We start from the raw sequence: 23,140 nt of genomic DNA, 5'->3' as shown, positions 1-23,140 counted from the left end.
ATATTCCACCTGCAGCTAAGTCTCTTTATATATTCTTGTATATTTATTTGATATTATTACATTAGTACTTCTGACACGATGGGGTTGATTTACTAAAGACAAATCCACTTTGCACTACAAGTGCATTGCAAGTGTACTTGAAAGTGCAGTCGCTTTAGATCTGAGGGGAAGATCTGAAATGAGTTGAAGCTCTGCTGATTTTATCATCCAATCATGTACAAGCAAAAATGCTGTTTTTTATTTTCCTTGCATGTCTCCATCAGATCTACAGCGACTGCACTTCCAAGTGCACTTGTAGTGCAAAGTGGATTTGCCTTTAGTAAATAAACCCCTATGTTTGTCATTACTCAATTCATTTTTATATAGCACAAGTTTTTTTTTTTTTAACTCTCTTTGCACATCTCAAAAATTAACCCCAAAACATAAACTATTACAAAACCATGATAAAACAAATATCCAGTCTTTTCTCTCAGTATCTGTCTTTAATGATTGTCAGTGGAGGTTTACATAGGTGTCAAACTGAATTTACTGGATGATAAGGTATGCTGTGGCAAAAAATGGGTATGGCTAAATTGCTTAGGGGACATAGTTTAAATAGAGAGTTGGTATAAATAACTAAAACGAATGCACACAATAAAAAAAAAAATAGATATAGAGCAGACATATGTAGCTGTGGAGCACCATTAACTGAATAAGAATGGATGCCAAGAATCACTAGAATTTAAGGAAAGTGGTACTATGCAGTGCCCATGCAGGCCACAACACATTAAGAATTACACCTTTCATACAGAATGAAAGAAGTGCTACTGTGCAGAAAAAGAACAGATAATAAAAACTACACACAACATAAACAACACATGAAGTGGTGCTGTGTTAAGATCACATACATAGAAGAACAATACCAGAGAATAATATCCATATGTATAACACAATATCTACCACTGTGCATGTCCATATGTAAATCTTATCAAGATTTTAGAAACAGTAACAAAACAACAGAATACCCAAATAATGCATTTTATAACATGAATGTGTCAGTCACTTGGTAGATAATTCACTGAGCCTCTTATGAAAATGAATCAAGGGGAATCAAGGGGTATAGTGGTGTAGTGGGTAGCACTCTCGCCTAGCAGTAAAAAAGGTCACTGGTTCAAATCCCAACCATGACACTACCTGCCTGGAGTTTGCATCTCCCTGTGCCTGCGTGGGCTTCCTCCGGGTACTCCAGTTTCCTCCCACACTCCAAAGACATGCAGGTAGGTTAATTGGCTTCTGTCTAAAATTGGCCCTAGTATACAACTGGGGATCTTGGATTGTGGCTCCTTGAGGGTAGGGACCAATGTGAGTGTGCAATGTAAAGGGATAGGGACAATTGTAGACACTCACTCAGGTTGAACTGGATGGACTGATGTCTTTATTCAACCTTACTAACTATGTAACTATGTAACTATGTGTGCATCATAGAGGGTTACAGAGGTTTTAGGGTGAGTTGATGTGGCTAGGTGTAGAAGGATACCCAATCTGTCAGTGCTAGTTGGATTGACTGCCCTTTTCAGTGTAAGGGTGGCCCAGCTACCAGACTACCTGTAATATTGATGCCCAGTGTCCATGGGTACAAAGCAGATAGATGAAAGCATTAGACTACCAACCAAGAAGAGGTAAAGTATGAGTCAACCACACTTAGGGCAAACTTTCTGAAGACAACTTTGTGAAGAGAGGCAACAAACAAGGATGAATCAAATGTTCTGGGGTTCAACTTGAGGCAGGTTGGCAGAACATGAGTAAAGTGCCAAATATGAACCCCATCAAAGTCAAGGAGAGCCAAGTGTTAAAACTGAAATTACCATTTTTCAGACTAATAGGCAAAATACTGCCAAATAAATAGCATGGGGAGGCTGGGTACTGCCCTGGGAAACATGTACCAAAACAAAAAATATTTTAAAAAAAATTTGGATGGAAACAGCACTTTTAATAATGCTCTAGGGGCTACATTTAAGTTGCAAAATTCCTTAAAATAACATGTCTAGGTATGCCCTTGGCTTGCCTGTTAAGTGGCATGTGGAACGTCAGTATTTTGACATAAAATACTAGGGTTATGGCAGAAGATAGCTGCCATAACCCAGTACATTCTTCAATCAACGGCAGGCAGTCTGCTTTTAGACCCCTTTCACACCACATCGCCCTTTGCGTCGGCGGTAAAACGCTGCTATTTTTAGAGGCGTTTTACCGCCGGATTTGCGGCGCATTTTGGCCGCTAGCGGCCGCGAAAGGGTTAAAACCGCCGGCAATACGCTGCATTAGCGGAGTTTTGGCGGCGGTAATACAGCGCTGCCCCATTGATTTCAATGGGGAACAGCGGTGGAGGAGCGGTAAACACACCGCTCCTTCACCGCTCCAAAGAAGCTGCTGGCAGGACTTTTTTCTGATGTCCTGCCAGCGCACCGCTGTAGTGTGAAAGCCCTCGGGGCTTTCACACTACACACAATGGTGCAGCTTCTTTAGGGTGGATTGCAAGCGCTATTTCTAACGCTATAGCGCCTGCAAAACGCCCTGGTGTGAAAGGGGTGTTAGATAAAAGTGGTCTCCCCTGCAGATTCGCTACAAGATCACTTTTATTGGCGGCAGGAGAGGTGCACCCGCCGCACACCGGTCATTTCTACTGCTTACCGGAGCCTTCCATAGCAGCGGAGACTATCTGGTGTTCTCCCCTCAGTAGCATGGAGCTGAGTGAGGGAAAGATGGCCCCCACTCGGCTCCATAACAATGGATGACGAAAGCGACATCAAACGTCACTTCCGCCCAATGGTCTTAAAGGGTACATTTTTTTTAAGACCTGCATTTATTTTTCGTTTTTATATTGCATTTAAGTGTAAATGTGAGATCTGAGGTCTTTTTGACAATTGAAAAAACAATTGGGCTAACTTTACTGTTGTCTTATTTTTAATTTAAAAAAGTATATTTTTTTCCCCAAAAATTGCGCTTGTAATACCGCTGCGCAAATACGGTGTGACACAAAGTATTACAACGACCCCTATTTTATTCTCTAGGGTCTGAAAAAATATATATAATTTTTGGGGGTTTTAAGTAATTTTCTAGCAAAACAAATTATTTTTATAAATCTGAAAAATAGGCCTGGTCCTTAAGTGGTTATATTGCCAGCAAATGACAGCTTTTTCTGCTTTACTAACAAACAGCCAAGAAATCCCTTTATCTATAATATACCCATTCTCTAAGTCTGGTATAGATGGGGAAGTCCATGAAAAAAAAAAAGCATTGGGTTCCCCCTAAAAATTAACACTTATCCCTGATCAAGAGGGACCCAACGCAAAAATAAGTGTGCAGTCCAACCAAAAATCTATATCAGACACTTATCCAAATGTAGCACCCTCCAGTGTGGGCTAATAGAGTAGGTAAAAGCATATTTCTGGCCAGTAATAAACCTGAATCATTGAATTGGGTCAGGGTTGGATGACTCATCCTGGCAGCTCTCTGGTGCCTCCTCCTGGTGTCTGCAAGGTTGGAGAACCTTCTAGAACTAAAGGGCAAAGTTAGGATGGGCTGCCTTGAGTTATGCCAACCAGAGTAGTCGGGTGAAAGATGGAGAAGAAGTGCTGGAGGAGGCTGTTGGTAGACCTTGGGGAACCCCTTACCAGGGGGCGGGGGGTTTACCTCAGGCTGGAGCTCAGGAATGCTGGCCTGGAAGGATCCTAACACAGGATGCAGTGGAAGGATTCATGCACAAGGGGCAGTGGGAAGGAGAAAGTAGAGACAGTAAGTAGATCAGCACAGTCAAGTTGACAAGACAAGTTGAAAGACTTTCATCAATAACAGTGCTTTCTTGAAGACCGCGTTGTGCCAAGTCTTCATCTAACCTTGCCCTGCATGTGTGTGCCAGTTGGGTGGGACTGGGGCAGAAAGTCAGTCAGGGGGGCTGGGAGGAAGATCAGCTATCTGTGGCTGGTGGCAGTCAGGTGGGCAAGCATTTCTGCAGGCAAGTGGAGCTGGGATCAGTGGCCACAGGAACGCAGAAGGAGAGATGCTGTTCACTTTATCTGTGCAATTTTGTCAAGGGACTGAGAGTTTCTGCCTGTGATGAGTCTTTGCTGAACTAGCAATATCTTGCTAGTTACAACAGAAGTGAGCAGTAGATGCTGTACATTGGAAACCAAGTTTGTGCAGGTGGAACGAAGAAGAGGAATTTTGTAAATAGGGAGGAAATTGTCCCTAGTTCTGTGCTTGAACATTTTTAAGTCAGGCATTCTATTATTCCCCAACCCCATCCAAGTTGTCATCCCCTAATAAAAACAGCAACAAAACAATGACTGTTTTCTGAGTTGGAGTGAATGACTGAAATGCTATGTGACTGGCTGTGCAGCAGTGGGGACTCGGGACATCAGCGATTCTGGCGGGGGGTACTGCTACACAACCATGCAGTCTAGCGGGCCAAAGGTAGGGGGAGGGAGGTCAAGCATGTGACCTGCTCCTGAGCCCTTCCAGGCTACATTTTCTCAACATAGGGGGAGTATCATGTCAAAAGGAACCCCCCTTGCAAAGTACCTTGCTCTGTGTTAATGAGGCCAAGTCCTCTTCCCTATAGCCCTGTCCCAGTGGTTTTGGGGATCCGCAGGCTGGTGGTGGCTTAAAAAAATAGAGGGGCCTCCAGATACTGGCCACCCCTATGTTTAGGGCAAGGGATACATAATATCCCCTACTCATTCACAAAAAAATGAGAAGTAAATAACCGTACTTATACAGTTTTTAAAAGTCCTATATGGCAAAAAAAGCCCCACAATGTAAATCTATCATCAATCACATCATTCAGAGATGGAGCTCCATGTCAGAATTATGAAGGTCACCCTATGAAGGTCATCCCGATACCCATCAAAAGAAAAAATTCCCCACCAACGGACACATCCAATCCCAAAAGAATTACCGCATTTATCGGCATATAACATGCACCTTCAATTTAAGAAGTTTCAGGAAAAAAACTTTTTGTTTTTAAATAAACGACTTTGAAGCAAAATAATGGTCAGTGCCCATCAATGCAGCCTTATCATTGCCCATCTTTAGCCTCGCCAGTGCCCATCACTGAAGCCTGATCAGTGCCCATCATTGCAGCCTTTCCCATCATTGCAGCCTGATCAGTGCCCATCTGCAGCCTTGTCCATCATTGCAGCAAAATCAGTGCCCATCTGCAGCCTTGTCCATCATTGCAGCAAAATCAGTGCTCATCTGCAGCCTTGCCCATCATTGCAGCATGATTAGTGTCCATATGCAGCCTTGCCAATCATTTCAGTCTGATCAGTGCCCATCTGCAGCCTTGCCAATCATTGCAGCATGATCAGTGCCCATCTGCAGCCTTGCCCATCATTGCAGCATGATTAGTGTCCATCTGCAGCCTTGCCCATCATTGCAGTATGATTAGTGTCCATCTGCAGCCTTGTCAATCATTGCAGTCTGATCGGTGATCATCTGCAACCTTGCCCATCATTGCAGCATGATCAGTGCCCATCTGCAGCCTTGCCCATCATTGCTGCATGATCAGTTCCCATCTGCCGTCTTGCCCCTCTTTGCAGCATGATCAGCATGCATCTGCAGCCTTGTTATTGCCAAAATAAACAGAGCCGGATCTCCAGTGTACTTGGCTCGTCTCGCAGTCCTGCCCAGTCCCACCCCTTGGCCCGAATCTTATGGTGGAAATAACACTGGTCCAATGGTGGGAAGTTAATGCTAGGAGGCGGGACTGGGCATGACTGTGAACAGAACCGAGTACACAGGAGATTCGGCCCTGTCTATTTTCCCTCCTTCCCCTCCGAGCAGCTGTTTGGCATATAACACGCACACACGATTTTCCCCTGATTTTAAGGGGGAAAAGGTGCGTGTTATACGCCAATATGGTACATTTTCCGGGCCCCTCCACTAAAAGTAACAAAAGGGGTGGGGCCTCCTGGGTGGAGTCATTGACAAAATATGGCAGTGCATGGGCAAAGCACAAATCTATGTTAACCACCTCAATACCAGGCACTTAAACACCTTCCTGCCCAGACCAATTTTGAGCGTTCAGTGCTGTCGCACTTTGAATGACAATTGCGCGGTCATGCTACACTGTACCCAAATGAAATTTTTATCATTTTTTTCCCACAAATAGAGTTTTATTTTGGTGGTATTTGATCACCTCTGCGGTTTTTATTTTTTGCTAAACAAATAACAAAAATACGAAAATTTTGAAAAAAAAATGTTTTTTTTGTTTCAGTTTCAAAACTTTGTAAATAAGTATGTTTTCTCCTTCACTGAGGGGCGCTGATGGGGCTGCACTGATGGGCACTGATAAGGCGGCACTGATGGGCACTGATGAGGTGGCACCAATGAAGTGGCACTGATGAGGTGGCATTGATGGGCACTGATATGTGGCACTGATAGGCGGCACTGATGGGCACTGATAGATGGAATTGATGGGTGACACGGATGGACACTGATAGGTGGCACAAATTGGCACTGATAGCTGGCACGGATTGGCATGGATAGGCGGCACAGATGGGCATGGATAAGTGGCACAGATGGGCATAGATGGGCACTGATAGTTGGCATGGATGGGCACTGATAGGTGGCACGGATGGGCACTGATAGGCGACATTGTATTGTATTGTTTTGTGCTGATGGATGCCAATCAGTGCCACACAATAATGCATGCCAATCAGTGATGTCCATTGTGGGCACTGATTGGTATCCATTGTGGGCACTGATTGGCATCCATTGTGGGCACTGACTGGCTTCCCTGGTGGTCTAGGGGGGCATACCTGGTGCTGGGCATCCCTTTAGGTCTGGTGGCGTCCCTGTGGTCCAGTGTGGGCATCCTCGGGGGGGCTGTGCTGATAATCAATCAGCACAGACCCCCCTGTCAGAGGAGCAGCTGATCGGCTCTCCTCTACTCGTGTCTGACAGACGCGAGTGAGAAAAAGCCGATCATTGGCTCTTCCTATTTACACTGTGATCAGCCGTGACTGGACACGGCTGATCACGTAGTAAAGAGTCTCCGTCGGAGACTCTTTACCGAGATCGTAGTTGCGGGGTGTCAGACTGACACCCCGCAACAACGATCGCCACTATGACGTCCGGTCAGGATTTTGAAACCACTTTGCCGCCGTCCTTTGCCTATAGGGCGGGCGGCAAGTGGTTAAGTTTGAGCTTGCAAACCATTTATATTTGATGTGCTGTATCGTTGTAATTATTGGTACTGGAAAAATGTGAATTCGTCAATGTCCTTCCCAACTCAGTAACCAGGCACTTCCCAGGATGCCACTTGCTGGCCCTCCTCCGAAGAGTCCTCCCCGGTCACTTCCATGAACTGTGGTGCCTCTCCAAGAGCAAACACCCAGACACCTTGAATCCTCCCTCAGTTACTGGGCCTCGGACCAACGAGTTCCGAGACTCGGGAACAGACGGATCCCTTCCCCAGACCAGACGGATCTACCAGGGTCCTCCAACAGGAACATGTTGCGGGATGTCGAACACCCCATGACTGGGACCCCTCATGGGGCTACCCTGGTCCTGGAACCAGAACAGACCACGTGGGTCTCACAAACTCCTCTGCCTAAACACGTGACCCACACATCTTAACCACCTCAATACAGTGCAGTTACACCCCCTTCCTGACCAGACCAATTTTCAGCTTTCAGCGCTCTCACAGTTTGAATGACAATTACTCAGTCATCCAACACTGTATCCATGTGAAACTTGCGTCCTTTTTTCCACACAAATAGAGCTTTCTTTTAGTGGTATTAAATCACTAGTGGGTTTTTTATTTTTTGTCCTATAAATAAAAAAAACATAAATTTTGTGAAAAAAATGCCTTTTTCTTTGTTTCTGTCATACATTTTTGCTAATTAGTAATTTTTCTTCATAAATTTTGGCCAAAATTTATACTGCTACATATCTTTGGTAAAAATAACCCACATTAGTATATATTATTTGGTCTTTGTGAAAGTTATAGAGTCTACAAACTATGGTGCCAATCACTGAAAATTGATCACATCTGATCAGGCCTTCAGTACATCAGGTGTATCTCATTTCTTGAGACACTAACAAGTCAGGAAAGTACAAATACCCCCCAAATGACCCCTTTTTAGAAAGTAGACATTCCAAGGTATTAAGTAAGGTGCATGGTGAGTTTTTTTAAGTTGTAATTTTTTCCCACAATTCTTTGCAAAATTAAGATTTTTTTTTATTATTTTTTTTTTTTACAAAATTGTCATATTATCAGGTTATTTCTCACACACAGCATATGCATACAACAAATTACACCCCAAAATACATTCTGCTACTCTTCCCGAGTACGGTGATATCACATGTGTGAGACTTTTACACAGCCTGGCCACATACAGAGCACCAACATTGATGTAGTACCTTCAGACGTTCTACGAGCAAAAATGACACATCTCATTTCTCAACCACCTATTACATTTTTGAAGGCCCTGGAGTATCAGGACAATGAAATTTCCCATAAAATGACCCCATTTCGGAAAGCAAACACCCCAACGTATAATCTGCGAGGCATAATGAGTCTTTTGAATGGTTAATTTTTTTCCAGAAGTTTTTGGAATATGTGGAAAAAAATTAAAACACATTTTTTTTTTACACAAAATTGTCAATTTATAAGATATTTCTAACACATAGCATGTATATAGCAAAAATTACACCCCAAAACACATTCTGCTACTCCTCCCGAGTATGGCGATACCACATGTGTAGGACTTTTACACAGCCTGGTCACAGAGAGGCCGAACATTGAAGTAGTACGTTCAGGCGTTCTTGGAGCATAAATGACACATCTCATTTCATTCCTACTCATCACACTTTTGAAGCTCCTGGACCACCAGGACAGTTAAATTACCCACAAAATGACCCCATTTTGAAAAGCAAACACCCCAATGTATATTCTATGAGACATGGGCTGCAAATAGGTACTCGGGTACTCTGATGGGCTGGAGATAGGTACTCGGGTACTCTGATGGGCTGGAGATAGGTACTCTGGTACTCTGATGGCCTGGTGACAGGTACTTTGGAACTCTGATTGCCTGGTGACAGGTACTCGGGTACTCTGATGGCCTTGTGACAGGTACTCGGGTACTCTGATGACCTGGTGACAGGTACTCTGATGGCTTGGTGACTGGTATTTGGGTACTCTGAAGGGCAGTGACAGGTACTCATATGGACTGTGACAGGTACTCGGGTACTAAGATGAACTGTGACAGGTACTCAGGTACTCAGATGAACTGTGACAGGTACTCGGGTACTCGGACTGTGACAGGTACTCGGTTACTCAGATGGGCTGTGACAGGTACTCGGGTACTTTGATGGGCTGTGACAGGTACTCGGGTACTTTGATGGGCTGTGACAGGTTCTCGGGTACTTTGATGGGCTGTGACAGGTACTCGGGTACTTTGATGGGCTGTGACAGGTTCTCGGGTACTTTGATGGGCTGTGACAGGTACTCGGGTACTTTGATGTGCCGGGCCAGGTACTCGGGTACTCTGATGGGCCGGGACAGGTACTCGGGTACTCTGATGGGCTGGGACAGGTACTCGGGTACTCAGATGAACTGTGACAGATACTCGGGTACTCAGATGGGCTGGGACAGGTACTCGGGTACTTAGATGGGCTGTGACAGGTACTCGGGTACTCTGATGGGCTGTGACAGGTACTCAAATACTCTGATGGGCTGTGACAGGTACTCTGATGGACTGTGATTGACAGGTACTATGAGGGGTGGTGACAGGTCCTCTTTATTGGGGGGGGGGGGCAATCAGTATGATTGGTGTACACTGTATGCGGTAACGAGATGTTACTGCAATCTCCTCCTCCCACACGATCGGTGTGTGAGGAGGAGAACCCGGTAACATCTCGTTACCGCGGTTTGTTTACATTTTATTGATCGGCTGTGAAAGGATCCCAGCCGATCACGTGGGTAAACAGCCGGCCAATGGCTGTTTACCAGCGTCGGTGACGAGCAGTGTTCCCGGGGAACACGCCGCCACCGATGTGCATGCGCAGCACGCTCACGATCGCGCGCATGCGCCGTGCACAGTCGGGGTGTGATCACATGGTAAACAGCCATAACCAATGGCTGTTCACCCCCTTCGGTGGTGAGTGGTGTCTCCGTGACACGCCGCCACCGAAGAAACAGGGATGCGCGCACGATCGCGCTCATTCCCTGTTTAAACGGGAGGCCGTCACATGACGGCCTCCCGCCACAATAGGTGCGCCGCCTGGCCGTCATTTGACAGCCGGCGGTCAGCATCTAGTTAAGTACCCCTTCCCAGACTCCTCAGTGGGCCAGACACTCTCACTGATTGGTTCCGAGAAGGTTGATACTCAAACCGTCTAACCAGGCCTGGTTCTGGCCTGTCATGTGCACCTCACTGCTCACATGACCAGGCAGAACTTCCAACACAGCCCGGCCAGACTGATGTCAAGGCCAACCTACGTAATTAACCCTCAGAACCCCTACTGTTCTGAGGCAAAAATTCAATTTACATGCGTATGCCATTTTGTCCAAAATGTCATCCGCTACATATCCTATTGTAGTGTGCATGAAAATGTTACATGAATAAAAGATGGTAATAATAACATGCACTTTTCTATGCTCCATTTTTCTTGTATTCACTTTTTAAGGTTAATATTCAAATGTTTATTTGTACTAAATGTAATATAGATACTTTCCAGCATGACTGTTCTCTTTGAGGAAAACCTTGATTTTTTCATTCCTCTTGTCCCCATCTAGCCCTAGTTATCAAACGCGCATAAAATGAAATTTGCTGTCGGAAATAGTAACACAATTAAAAAGAGGATTACACAGTTGAACTCCAGTTATTCACACACTGTGCAATAAAACCTTTCTTCCAAAAAACAAGTTACAGTGACAGGGTGCTTTGTGCAGCTTAATGCTTAATTTATCCAAGACGGGCACCCTCCGTGCCTCTGCATGAATTGAATCCGATTTCTACATTCATCAAATGGTTTTCTGCAAATATGCAGAATCTAAAAACAAACATGAAATAGAGTTTTGCAAAGCTAAGCTTATTTACACATCTGTATTGGCCATAAACATACACATATTTTGCACCCACTACAAAGTCTAATTTTCACAAAAAAAAGTATTTGGTGGAAGTATGACAAGTTTTGGATGAGGGGCATTACAAGTCTTACTTAATATGGCAGTGGAAAGTACCTTGACCTACATCAAACAATTTCATTAAATCTTTGCTTGATCGAATTACCCTCTATGAAATAGTATAGGTCACTAGAATTTGTTCTACTCTGCATAGTCACTGCACTTTATTATTAAAACATAATTGTACTTTTATAGCATATTTGCTCCATCAAAAGTCAAATATAGAAGTTGTCACTGTTTTTTAAAATTATACTTGCTTGGCCTTCCCCCATTACCGACCAAGGGTAAGCTTGCAACAGTATATAACTCTTGGTTTGCATACTTGTTTCAGGTCTCAGAAAGTGCTGAAGACATTGGATCAAGATGACAACCAGGAAATTTGCATTTTAAAAATAGATCCAAATCTCTATATGTATACTATTTTATAATAACATACTTTAACCACTTCAATACTGGGCACTTTTACCACCTTCCTGCCCAAGCCAATTTTCAAAAATTAACTAATCTTAGCCTTCCCTGTATTGCCAGGGGCAGGGCAACCTTCATCTCTGTGAGAGGTAAATGATATGAAAAGAGAAAAAGAGACGGTGCCCTCTAAGTGCAGCGATTAAATTAAGAAGAATTTATTCTGTGGATTAGGCTGGATTCACACCTACGCATTTTTAGTGCTTTTTGCATTTTTGCAGATTTGCAATACAGTCCATTAAGCATGTTTTCCTGTGGAACACGTTCTGTAGTGCAAATCTGAAAAGTGCAAAAAGCACAAAAAATGCATAGGTGTGAATCCAGCCTTAAAAACACTCTAATGTAGACAGTGGTGTACAAGCACATCAGTATTAAAGGATTCATGTGTGCATCCCTGTAGAGCACAGATCATAGGAGCTGCGGCACAAGGCATTGGCATCCGTCCTCTGGCCAGTAGCCGGCAGTGTAGTGTGTTCCCTGGCACTTCAGGATGGTCGGAGCGCAGCCGGTTGATGTGATACCCCAGCTCTGCAGTGTACTTGATACTGCGACTTCCGGGAACGGGTTGGACTGATCAGCGCTTCGGAGCAAGCGTGCTCCTTCTTCAGGCTCTAGCAGCTCCCAGAAGACGGAAGACCACCGGAGCTGTGCAATAAATTATTTTAAAAACATGTGTTGTGTTTTTTTCTTTACACTTTTTTCCCCCAGGTGAATGGGTAGTAGTACATTGTACCCCAATACTCATTCACATAGGGTGGGGGGCTGGTATCTGGGGGCCCCTTATTAACGGGGGCTCCCGGATTCCAATAAGCCCCCCGCCCGCAGACCTTGACAACCAATGGCCAGTGTTGACAGGAAGGGTGGGGGGCCGCCCTTTCCCCAAAGCACCCCCCATGTTGAGGGCACGTGGCCTGGTACGGCTCAGGAGGGACGCTCGCTCGTCCCCACCACCTTTCCTGACCGGCCGGGCTGCATGCTTGGATAAGGGTCTGATATGGACTTTGGGGGGACCCCCACATTGATTTTTCAGCGTAGGGCTTCCCGTTTAAGTCCATACCAGGTGACGGGACCAGCGAGGTGTCAATCTCGCCGCCGAAGGCAGCAACATTTACTTCCTTCGCTAGTCCCGTCTACCTGGAGCCGCGTTCAAAATGAACGGACTTTCCTCCGTGTGTTGGCAAGTCCGTTCGTTTCAAAAGTCTGGCGGACTAGCACACAGATTGTGTGCCTACCGAGTCCGGCGGACAATTTTGAGTCAAAACTTCTTTCTAAGTCCGTCGGACTTTTGGAAAGAAAAAGTCTACCGGAGCCCACGCACGGGCTGATTGTCCGGCGGACTCTGGTCCGCCGGACCAAGTCCGAGGGATAGTCTGATCGTGTGTACGCAGCATTAGTGTATAATTTGTCTGTTGCAATATCACAGTCACGCTATAAGGTGCGGATCGCTGCTATTACTACTGAAAAAAATGTAATAAATAAATATTCCATAAAAATATCCCATAGTTTGTAGGTGCTACAACTTTTGTAAAAACCAATCAATATACGTTATTGGGATTTTTTTTTTTTTTTTTTACCAAAAATATATAGCAGAACACATATTGGCCTAAATTGATGAGAAATTAGATTTTTTTTTTTTTACATTTTTTTTTTGGATGTGTTTTATAGCAAAATGTTAAAAATTTAAAAATACCTTTTTTTTTGGGTATATTCGGGTACAGTGTCGCAGAACTGTGCAATTGTGGGATGTGTTTTATAGCAAAAATAAAAAAATGTAAAAATACCTTTATTTGGGTATATTTGGGTACAGTGTCGCAGAACTGTGCAATTGTCAGTTAAAGTAATGCAATGCCGTATCGCAAAAAATGGCCTGGTCATGAAGGGGGTATATCTTCTGCAGCTGAAGTAGTTAATTAAATCTGGACCAATGGAATAGATTGGAATTATGTGTATTGCATTGATGTCCGTGGTCCCAAACTATTAACCGTTTTGCCACCACTTCATGTATCTGAGGAAAGGCCTGACACCTAGAACAATTTAGGAGAGGCACGGAAGTTTATGTAAAAGGTTTGTAGAAGAGTTGGGCAGAAGAGAAGACTTAAAAGGGTTGTAAACCCTTGTGATTTTTCACCTTAATGTATCCTATGCATTAAGGTGAAAAAATACCTGGCAGTGACCTGCCCCCCAGCTTTACTTACCTGAGCCCTGTAACTTCATCCGGTGGGGACACACTCTTCCTTTGCCCGGGGTTTCCGAGCTCTTGATTGGATAGATTGATAGCAGTGCAGCCATTGGCTCCTGCTGCTGTCAATCAAATCCAATGACACGGGGGGTGGAACCGAGTCATACAACTGGCGGCTATGGACGATAAATGATGGACTCGGGAGCGCACCCACAAGGTAACGCCCACTGGAGAGCACTTCAAGGGGTCATCTGATGTGGGGGGGGGGAGCCGTGAGAGCCGCCGAAGGACCACAGAAGACGGGGTTCAGGGCCACTCTGCAAAACGAGCTGCACAGTGGAGGTAAGTATGACATGTTTGTTTTTTTTGTTTTTTAAATAAACAAAGCTTTACAATCACTTTAATAAAAACATCTTATCTTTAACATACCATAGATTTACCAGGAAGGGATGTTCAAGGCACTGCATTATCTGTAGTTCTCTGAAAACATTTCTCACTTCATCCCTTTCAACACATTTCTGTTTGTTCATGTATTTCATGGCATACATCTTCTTTGAGTCTCGTTTCTGGACAATGCACACCTGCAAGACACAACGTCAAAAAGTCATAGGCAAAAATATCTCCTTTTCTGTAGTAATCTACTCATTCAACTGACAGGCCTCTCATTATTTTTTCTACGGGGTCAATTCACTAAGAGTTAAATAATGGCAAATAAAATGCGGTAAAATAACGCATGTGGTAAATCAGTTGTGAAAGTAAAATTTCAGTTCAAATTCAGACTTTAGCGTTAAATAACGAATGTGGTACTTTTTCGATTGTTCGGTAACTACCGCATTTTTTCATGCAGTAATTTATTGCACGTGTCGGTGGTTATCCACTTCAGCCCCGGGAAGGATTTACCACCTTCCTGACCAGAGCATTATTTTTACATTTTTGCTATAATAAATATCCCCCAAAAATATATAAAGCTCAGTTTAGGCCGTTACATATTCTTTTACATATTTTTGGTAAAAAAAAAACCCCAATAAGCGTTTATTCATTGGTTTGCGCAAAAGCTGAGCGGCTACAAAATAGGGGACAGTTTTATGGCATTTTTAGTAATAATTTTTTTTTTTACTAGTAATGGCAGCGATCAGCGATTTTTATCCTGACTGCGACATTATGGTGGACAAATCAGACAATTTTGACACATTTTTGGGACCATTGACATTAATACAGCGATCAATGCTTTAAAATTGCATTGATTACTGTAAAAATTTCACTGGCAGTGAATGGGGTTAACCATTAGGGGGTTAAGTGTGTCCTGGGGAGTTTTTCTAACTGTCTGGGGGATGGGCTGTGTTTGACGTGACACTGATCGCTGCTCCCGATGACAGGGAGCAGGCGATCGGTGTCTTGTCACTAGGCAGAGCGGGGAGATGCTTTTTACATCGCGGGTATCCCCGCAGTGATCAAGTCCATGGGAACCGCAGGCACCATTACGCAGCTTGTGGCAGGCAGGCACGGCTGGAATTTCAAAGTAACGTACGGTTGCATTACTTTGTCCTGCCGTGCCATTCTGCCGATGTATATATGCCGACAGCGGTCGGCAAGTGGTTAAGGGTTGTTTGAGGTAATTTCCTTATAACGTTTTACGATATAACATGTTTGTTATTTTTCTTTTGCAAAGAACAATTTTTGAATCTAAAATTTTTTACAGTAATCTGTATTTGGAGACATTGAAATGTCCCTGCTAACGTTAGTTCCGGTATTGGCACCATTTGCGTTCCACACTGGCTCCACTGTGGCCGACAGGTTCCCCGCCCAGTCCTTTTGGTCCAGGCTACCTTTACCTTACCATCCCACCACAAGATGGATACTGATGCCAGCATCCCGGGGACACCCTTGATCCCAGCTATGTGATTTATGTACTCAAAAGTGAGCTGCCAATTTTAGCTTATTATTGTAGAAGAGCCAAGCCATAATGAGTATGTTTTTGTATTACTAGCATTAATTTCTTGCATTCCTGCTAGCAATTTTTTACACTATAGTACCACTTTATCTTTCCATAGGTTTTTATTGAGTTTTTCATAAAGGAATAGGAAACATTGGTACAATCTGTTGTAAATCATAACATATAATGAAAAGTTATACATGAGCACAGTGGCAAAACATGAGTCACAATCGTCCTCAAACATCAAAACCAATATCAATGCTAATGTTGCGGCAAGGTATAGTACCACTTTAAATTAACGCATTCTAATTACTGAGTTGACCCTAAAGGCTTTTTAATAATGTTTTCATTTTCTCTGAAAATCACTATTGAATAAAACACCAAAGATTTCAGTGATTCAGTACTTTTTATTGCCATCTTGTTTGATGACCTAATAAAAAAGTTTGTCAGAATCGTGAGAGAATTATGATCTTTATTCTATGAAAAAAAATTGTGATTCTCATTTTTTCCAGAATTGTGCAGGTCTAGTGCAAACTAAAGAAAACTTGACTGTTTTTTTAATAATTTTTTAAAACATTTTTAAGTATTTTTCATGTTTCTATCCAAGTTTAACTTGTTGTAATGGTGTATTTCACCAAAAGTATTACAGTGGCCACTTTAAGAGGTCACTTCTAGCTAGAGTATTTGTCATGGTTGGCATACTCCATTGTTGCACTTTTGTAAACCTTTACGTTAAAAAATTTTTTTTTTTTATAAAAGTTATAAAAATTATAAATGTTAAATTTCAGCCGATGTTTGCATTTCATTTGGTGTTTTTTTGGTGTCCACTGCTGGTGAAATAGTGTCAACTTTCTGTGGGTCCTCTGTGGGTGGAATTAGACCCCTCTCTGAGGGTAGTATTGCACCCCTTTCTGAGGGTGGAATAGTACCCCTTCCTGTGGGTGTTCTGTGGTGGAATTAAGCTCCTTTCTGTGGGTCTTCTGTGGGTTGAATTAGGCTCTCGGTGGGTGGAATGCCCCTTTCTGAGGGTTTGAATAGGCCCTCCTTTATGGTACCGCACTGGTTACTGCCACCAAAAGAGTGGTGTTAACCACTTGACCACTGGGCACTTAAACCTCCTTCCCAACCAGACCAATTTTCAGCTTTCGGTGCTCTCACACTTTGAATGACAATTACTCAGTCATGCAACACTGTACCCATATGACATTTTTGTCCTTTTTTTCACACAAATAGAGCTTTCTTTTGGTGGTATTTAATCACTGGGTTTTTAATTTTTTGCGCTATAAATGAAAAAAGACCAAAAATTCTGTAAAAAAAAAAAAATGTTTTTGTTTCTGTTATAAAATTTAGCAAATTAGTAATTTTTCTTCATAAATTGTGGCCAAATTTTATACTGCTACATATCTTTGGTAAAAATAATCAAATCGGTGTATATTATGTCATCTTTGTGAAAGTTAGAGAGTCTAGCAGCTATGGTGCCAATCACTGAAAATATATCACACCTGAAGTACTGACAGCCTATCTAATTTCTTGAGACCCTAACAAGCCAGGACAGTACAATACCCCCGAATGACCCATTTTTGTAGTAGACATTCAAAGGTATTTAGAAAGAGGCATGGTGAGTTTTTTCATAATCAAGATTTTTTTCAATTTTAATTTTTTTCACAAAATTGTTATATTAGCAGGTTATTTCTCACACGCAGCATATGCATACCATAAATTACACCCCAAAATACATTTACTACTCCTCCTGAGTATGGCGCTACCACAAGGTGTGAGACTTTTACACAGCATGGCCACATACAGAGGCCCAACATGCAGGGAGCACCATCAGGTGTTCTAGGAGCATAAATTATATATCTAATTTCTTGACTACCTGAAGGCCCTGGAGCACCAGGACAATGGAAACAACCCAAAAATGACTCTATTATGGAAAGAAAACACCCCACGTATAATCTATGAGGCATATCGAGTCTTTTGAACATGTTTGTTTTTGGAAAATGTGGAAAGAAAATGAAAACGCATTTTTTTTTGCACAAAGTTGTCCATTTATACAACATTTCTAACATATAGCATGTACATGGCAAAAATTACACCCCAAAACATTGTCTGCTACTCCTCCTGAATATGGTGATACCACATGTGTGAGACTTTTACACAGCCTGGTCACATACAGAGGCCCAACATGCAGGGAGCACCATCAGGTGTTCTAGGGGCATACATTTCAAATCTAATTTGACTACCTATTACACTTTGAGGCACTGTAGTGGCATGGATGAGCCGTGGATGGGGATGGCTGGATATGGATGGGATGGCTGAGCATGGATGGGTGGGTATGGATGGGATGGCTGGGTATGGCTGAATATGGCTGGGTGGGTATGGCTGAGTGTGAATGGGATGGCTGGGTATGGCTGAGTATGGATGGATGAGTATTGCTGAGTATGGATGGATGGATGAGTATTGCTGAGCATGGATGGATGGATGAGTATTGCTGAGTATGGATGAGTATTGCAGAGTATGGATGGATGGATGAGTATTGCTGAGTATGGATGGATGGATGAGTATTGCTGAGTATGGCTGAGGATGGATGGATGAGTATTGCTGAGCATGGATGTATGGATGAGCATTGCTGAGTATGGATGGATGGATGGATGGAAGAGTATTGCTGAGTATGGATGGATGAGTATGGATGGCTGAGCATGGATGTATGTATGAGTATTGCTGATGATGGATGAATGGATGAGTATTGCTGAGTATGGATGTCTGAGCATGGATGGATGGATGAGTATTGCTGAGTATGGATGGATGGATGAGTATTGCTGAGTATGGATGGTTGAGCGTGGATGGATGGATGAGTATTGCTGAGGATGGATGAGTATGGATGTCTGAGCATGGATGGATGGATGAGTATTTGCTGAGTATGGATGGATGGATGAGTATTGCCGAGCATGGATGGATGGATGAGTATTTCTGAGCATGGATGAGTATGGATGGATGGAATAGTATTGCTGAGTATGGATGGATGGATGAGTATTGCTGAGGATGGATGGATGAGTATTGCCAAGCATGGATGATGGATGGATGAGTACTGCTGAGTATGAATGAGTATGGATGGATGGATGAGTATTGCTGAGTATGGATGGATGGATGAGTAATGCTAAGTATGGATGATTATGGATGGATGGATGAGTATTGCTGAGTATGGATGAGTATGGATGGATGAGTATTGCTGAGTATGGATGAGTATGGATGGATGGATGAGTATTGCTGAGTATGGATGTGTATGGATGGGTGAATAAGTACTGCTGAGGATGGATGAGTATTGCTGAGGATGGCTGTACATGGATGGATGGATGGCTGGATGAGTGCAGGAATAGGCACAGATCAACGCTATGTGCAGTACACATCCAGCCCACAGCGTTGCTGCACCCGATATCTCTCCCCTCTCTGCTCACACTGTACCAATCGGAACCTGATATGACGCAGCTTGTTTAAAAGTGATCGCTCTGTCAATGGCCATTTACCGCGGCGGTCATGGACTTCTATGGATGCCCTCCCAGAATTAGCCGACCGCACTACAGCCATCTTTTGGCTATGGCCCGGTCGGCATGCCGTTTTTTTCTCGCTGTATACCGCAAAATCGTTTGTTTTTGTTTTTTGTCTTTTTTTAATGAATTAGTCTTTATTTACCACATGCAAAAATGTATGCAAAAGAGTAACATGATACCCTTACCACATGCAGTAAAGCTTAGTGAATTGATCCCTATGTGTTTTAATATAATAAAGTCATTCTGACTTATGGAAGCTGTAATTTTAATTCTCAGTCAGCAAACCTATATTCACTTCAAACACCCAGTAGATTTTTTTTTTCATGGTGGAATATTTGAAAAGAACATTATTTCACTGGACAAACGTAAAAATGACTCTTTCTGTAGTTTACTGGTAAATGTATCCAATACTCAGTTGGATCTCTGGATAATTAAGATATAAAAGCTACATATCAGGCTGTTTACAGCTATCTGTCCTTTAACTGATCACTCTCAGCAAAGGGGAACACATTCACAAAAAGTCACCTGTATAAAAACAATTCTTAGGTCTCCCAGGCTATTATAAGTAATAAAATATATTCATTCTGTGTAGATCAATAGACTGATAGTGCTAGACAAACAGATAGATGAACAGTAGCCTTTGTCTTTCACAATCTGCCACCATGCCAGACCTTCCACCTATACCAATTTGATAATTATAGTACAGTAGTGGTTTTCAAATATGTACACTATTTCTAGTAGCATGGGCTTAATTGCACTGAGCTTTCTTTATCGGAATCTCTGCAGTCAGAAAATCTTGTAGACACTGTTCTGCTTAATCTTCTGCCCTATGCCTGTTTAGTCATATTGTTAACATCACGCGGTAAAGCCAGGACCAGAGTTGTGGGACAAGGAACAAAGATCCTGTCATCTTTCAGGTACTTGACTACTGCGCAGTGGTGAACGCATATGTAGGTCACACCCACATATGTAAACGGAGTTCAAGCCACACATGTGAGGTGTCGCAACCGTCAGAGCAAGAGCAATACTTCTAGCACTTGACCTCCTCTGTAACTCTAAACCTGTAGAAATTTCTTAAATGTTGCCTGTAGGGATTTTTAAGTACCATAGTTTGCTGCCATTCCAAGAGTGTGTGCAATTTTAAAGGATTACATGTTGGGTATCTAGTTACTCAGTGCAACATCATATTCCATATTTTACAAGAAAATTGGGTTACATATTGCGCTTTGTGTTTTTTTAAATAAAATTATACTTTAAAAAAAAAATGCGTTTGAAAAAATACTGCTCAAATAGCTTGTGACATAAAAAATTGCAACGGTTGCCATTTTATTAAAATAAATAAGATTAAATAGATAATGTTTGGGGGTTCTAAATAATTTTCTATGGAAAAAACACAGATTTTTGCATGTATGAGAGAAGTGTTTGAAACGGCTGGGTTGTTAGGTGGTTAATGCAGACAATATGTTGAGATAAAAACCTTCAGCCTTTAAAACTACTTTAAATTTAAAAATATCTATAACTTTTAGTTTTCTTTGTAACAGTATTCTCTAGCAATGTGACATTAAAACATGCTTATTTGCTGATGCTTGATATCTCTGCGATTTAACTATAGCTTAGCAGACCTGTAGCAGCTGCACTCTGAGTTGCTCACAGCTGCAGTTACTAATATATTTACAGCTGAAGATTTCTTTATTTAGCTTTTATCTTCATTGGACAAAATCCACCAAGGAATTCTGCAGCAAATTATCTTAACTGTATAGAAGAGAGAGAATGGAGTAAACTTTACTCCATTTAACATTTTAACCTTGGGGCACAATGTACCTGCTGTTACCTTCGTTAGGCAAAAAGGTCTATACACAAACACAAAGTATATACTGTATTATTGTATCCAGCTGTTGAAATGTTTGTTAAAAAAAAGGTGGAGGTGAATATCTCCTCTTTTCTTGTGGACAAAACAAAAGCTGATCACATTCTTAAAATGCTCACGGTTCAACAGATGAATGGATTACACACCCACAGCAATATATACTTATCAAGTTGGTGGATAAGAGGGGTTCTGTTGCTGTAATGGATTTTCCAAATTATGAAAGAGAGGCTCTCTGGCAATGATCAGATATACATTATATTGTCAAAAGTATTGGTACACCCGCCTTTACATGCACATGAACTTTAATGGCATCCAGTCTTAGTCCGTAGGCTTCAATATTGACTCTGTGCAGGCCAGTCAAGTTCCTCCACCCTAAACTCGCTCATCCATGTCTTTATAGACCTTGCTTTGTGCACTGGTGCGCAGTCATGTTGAAACAGGAAAGGGTCATCCCCAAACTGTTCCCACAAAGTTGGGAGCATGAAAATGTCCAAAATGTCTTGGTATGCTGAGGCCTTAAGAGTCCCCTTCACTGGAACTAAGGGGCCAAGCCCAATCTCTGAAAATCAACCCCGCACCATAATGATTTGGACCAGAATTCTGGCCTCAATCCTATAGAACACACTTGGGATGAATTAGAGTAGAGACTGAAAGCCAGGCCTTCTCGTTCACATCAGTGTCTAACCTCTCAAATGTGTTTCTGGAAGAATGGTTAAACATTCCCATAGACACACTCCTAAAACTTGTAGACAGCCTTCCCTGAAGAGTTGAAGCTGTTATAGCTTCAAAGGGTGGGCTAACTCATTATTGAACCAAGTAAACTAAGACTGGGATGCCATTAAAGATCATTTTGGTATATAGTGTATCTGCATATTGTCCGATTAGTACTTATCCTATTGCTGTGGTATGAATTAAAAAGAAAAAAAAATGGTTGCCAGTAAGGCTTTGAGTAACAGTATTATTAACAAGAAAACAAAGCTTTCTCTGATTCCTTAATATCTGGTTACACTTGTATTTTCTATATTTCCCTAGATACATAAAGATCATGTGCACCCATTTGGAAGACTGTTTCAGGAATGGAGTCTGTTAGTGCACCTGCTTCTCATTGGATAAGATCATAACTCCTTTAATATAGAGTATAAATCATATCTTCGTGATTTTTTAGATAATTTTTTCATGGTGCCTACAGACTGCCTCTTGTTACAGGAAATATACCAAGTACAAGGAGTGAGAGCAAGTATAAAAGTGATAACAAACTAGTTGCTTTTGTCCTCCAATATCATCCTTATTCATGGGAGGTTTATTCTATTTTCAAAAAACACTGGTCCATCCTGTGCAATAATTACCCTGATGTTCCAGAGTTTATGTATCTGCCCCTTCCTTCTTATAGAAAGTGGTGTACAATTTCCAGGTATGATGTATGATCAGGCTTCTTTCCAGCTGACAAATCCATAAGTACATAACAACTGCAGTTTATGGTAATGGATCATATACCAAAAAACAGAAGTGGTAGCAATAGAGAGCTGATACTCAAGAAAAAGGAGATTTATTGGATTGCATCTTAAAGAATTTAATTTTTTTTACTTTATTTTTTATTTTGCATTTTTCATATATTTTATTTTTCAGATGTTTTATACATACGTTTACTATATAATTACTCCACTCTGTCTCATATACAAATATGCAGTAGGGTCACCGCACATATATTTTCTTTGCTCAAAGTAGAAATACTTTTCATTTCTCAATGCATAAATTCATACAAGTTCACATTTATGTCCTTGCCAGCATGTATGAATTTATGTATTGAAAAATAAAAAGCATTTCTCTTGAGTGAACAAAAACAAGGTGTGCAATGACCTTATTGGACATAGAGTATATATGTGTATATATAATATGTATATACATATAATATACAGTGCCTCTTGGCTGCTGCTCTGATTCATGTTCTCCTGTACACTGGTGTGCAGTCATGTTGGAA

General features: G+C 42.1%; 1 protein-coding gene across 1 annotated transcript in view; it reads right to left on the bottom strand.

Moving 5' to 3' along the window:
• Positions 1 to 23,140, bottom strand: part of STK32B (serine/threonine kinase 32B) — a 339,672-nt gene that overhangs the window by 230,930 nt on the left and 85,602 nt on the right. Inside the window, exon 3 of the mRNA XM_077477798.1 lies at positions 14,244 to 14,395. Within this exon, the coding sequence (XP_077333924.1) occupies positions 14,244 to 14,395 (152 nt within the window). The remainder of the gene's footprint in view (positions 1 to 14,243; positions 14,396 to 23,140) is intronic.

This window comes from Lithobates pipiens, unplaced genomic scaffold (genome assembly GCF_037356315.1).
Source record: "Lithobates pipiens isolate NorthernLeopardFrog02 unplaced genomic scaffold, aLitPip1_a1.2 Scaffold_13, whole genome shotgun sequence".
NCBI lineage: Eukaryota > Metazoa > Chordata > Amphibia > Anura > Ranidae > Lithobates > Lithobates pipiens.
The sequence above is the reverse complement of the archived record's forward strand: the minus strand, read 5'-3'. Positions and strand labels throughout refer to the sequence as shown.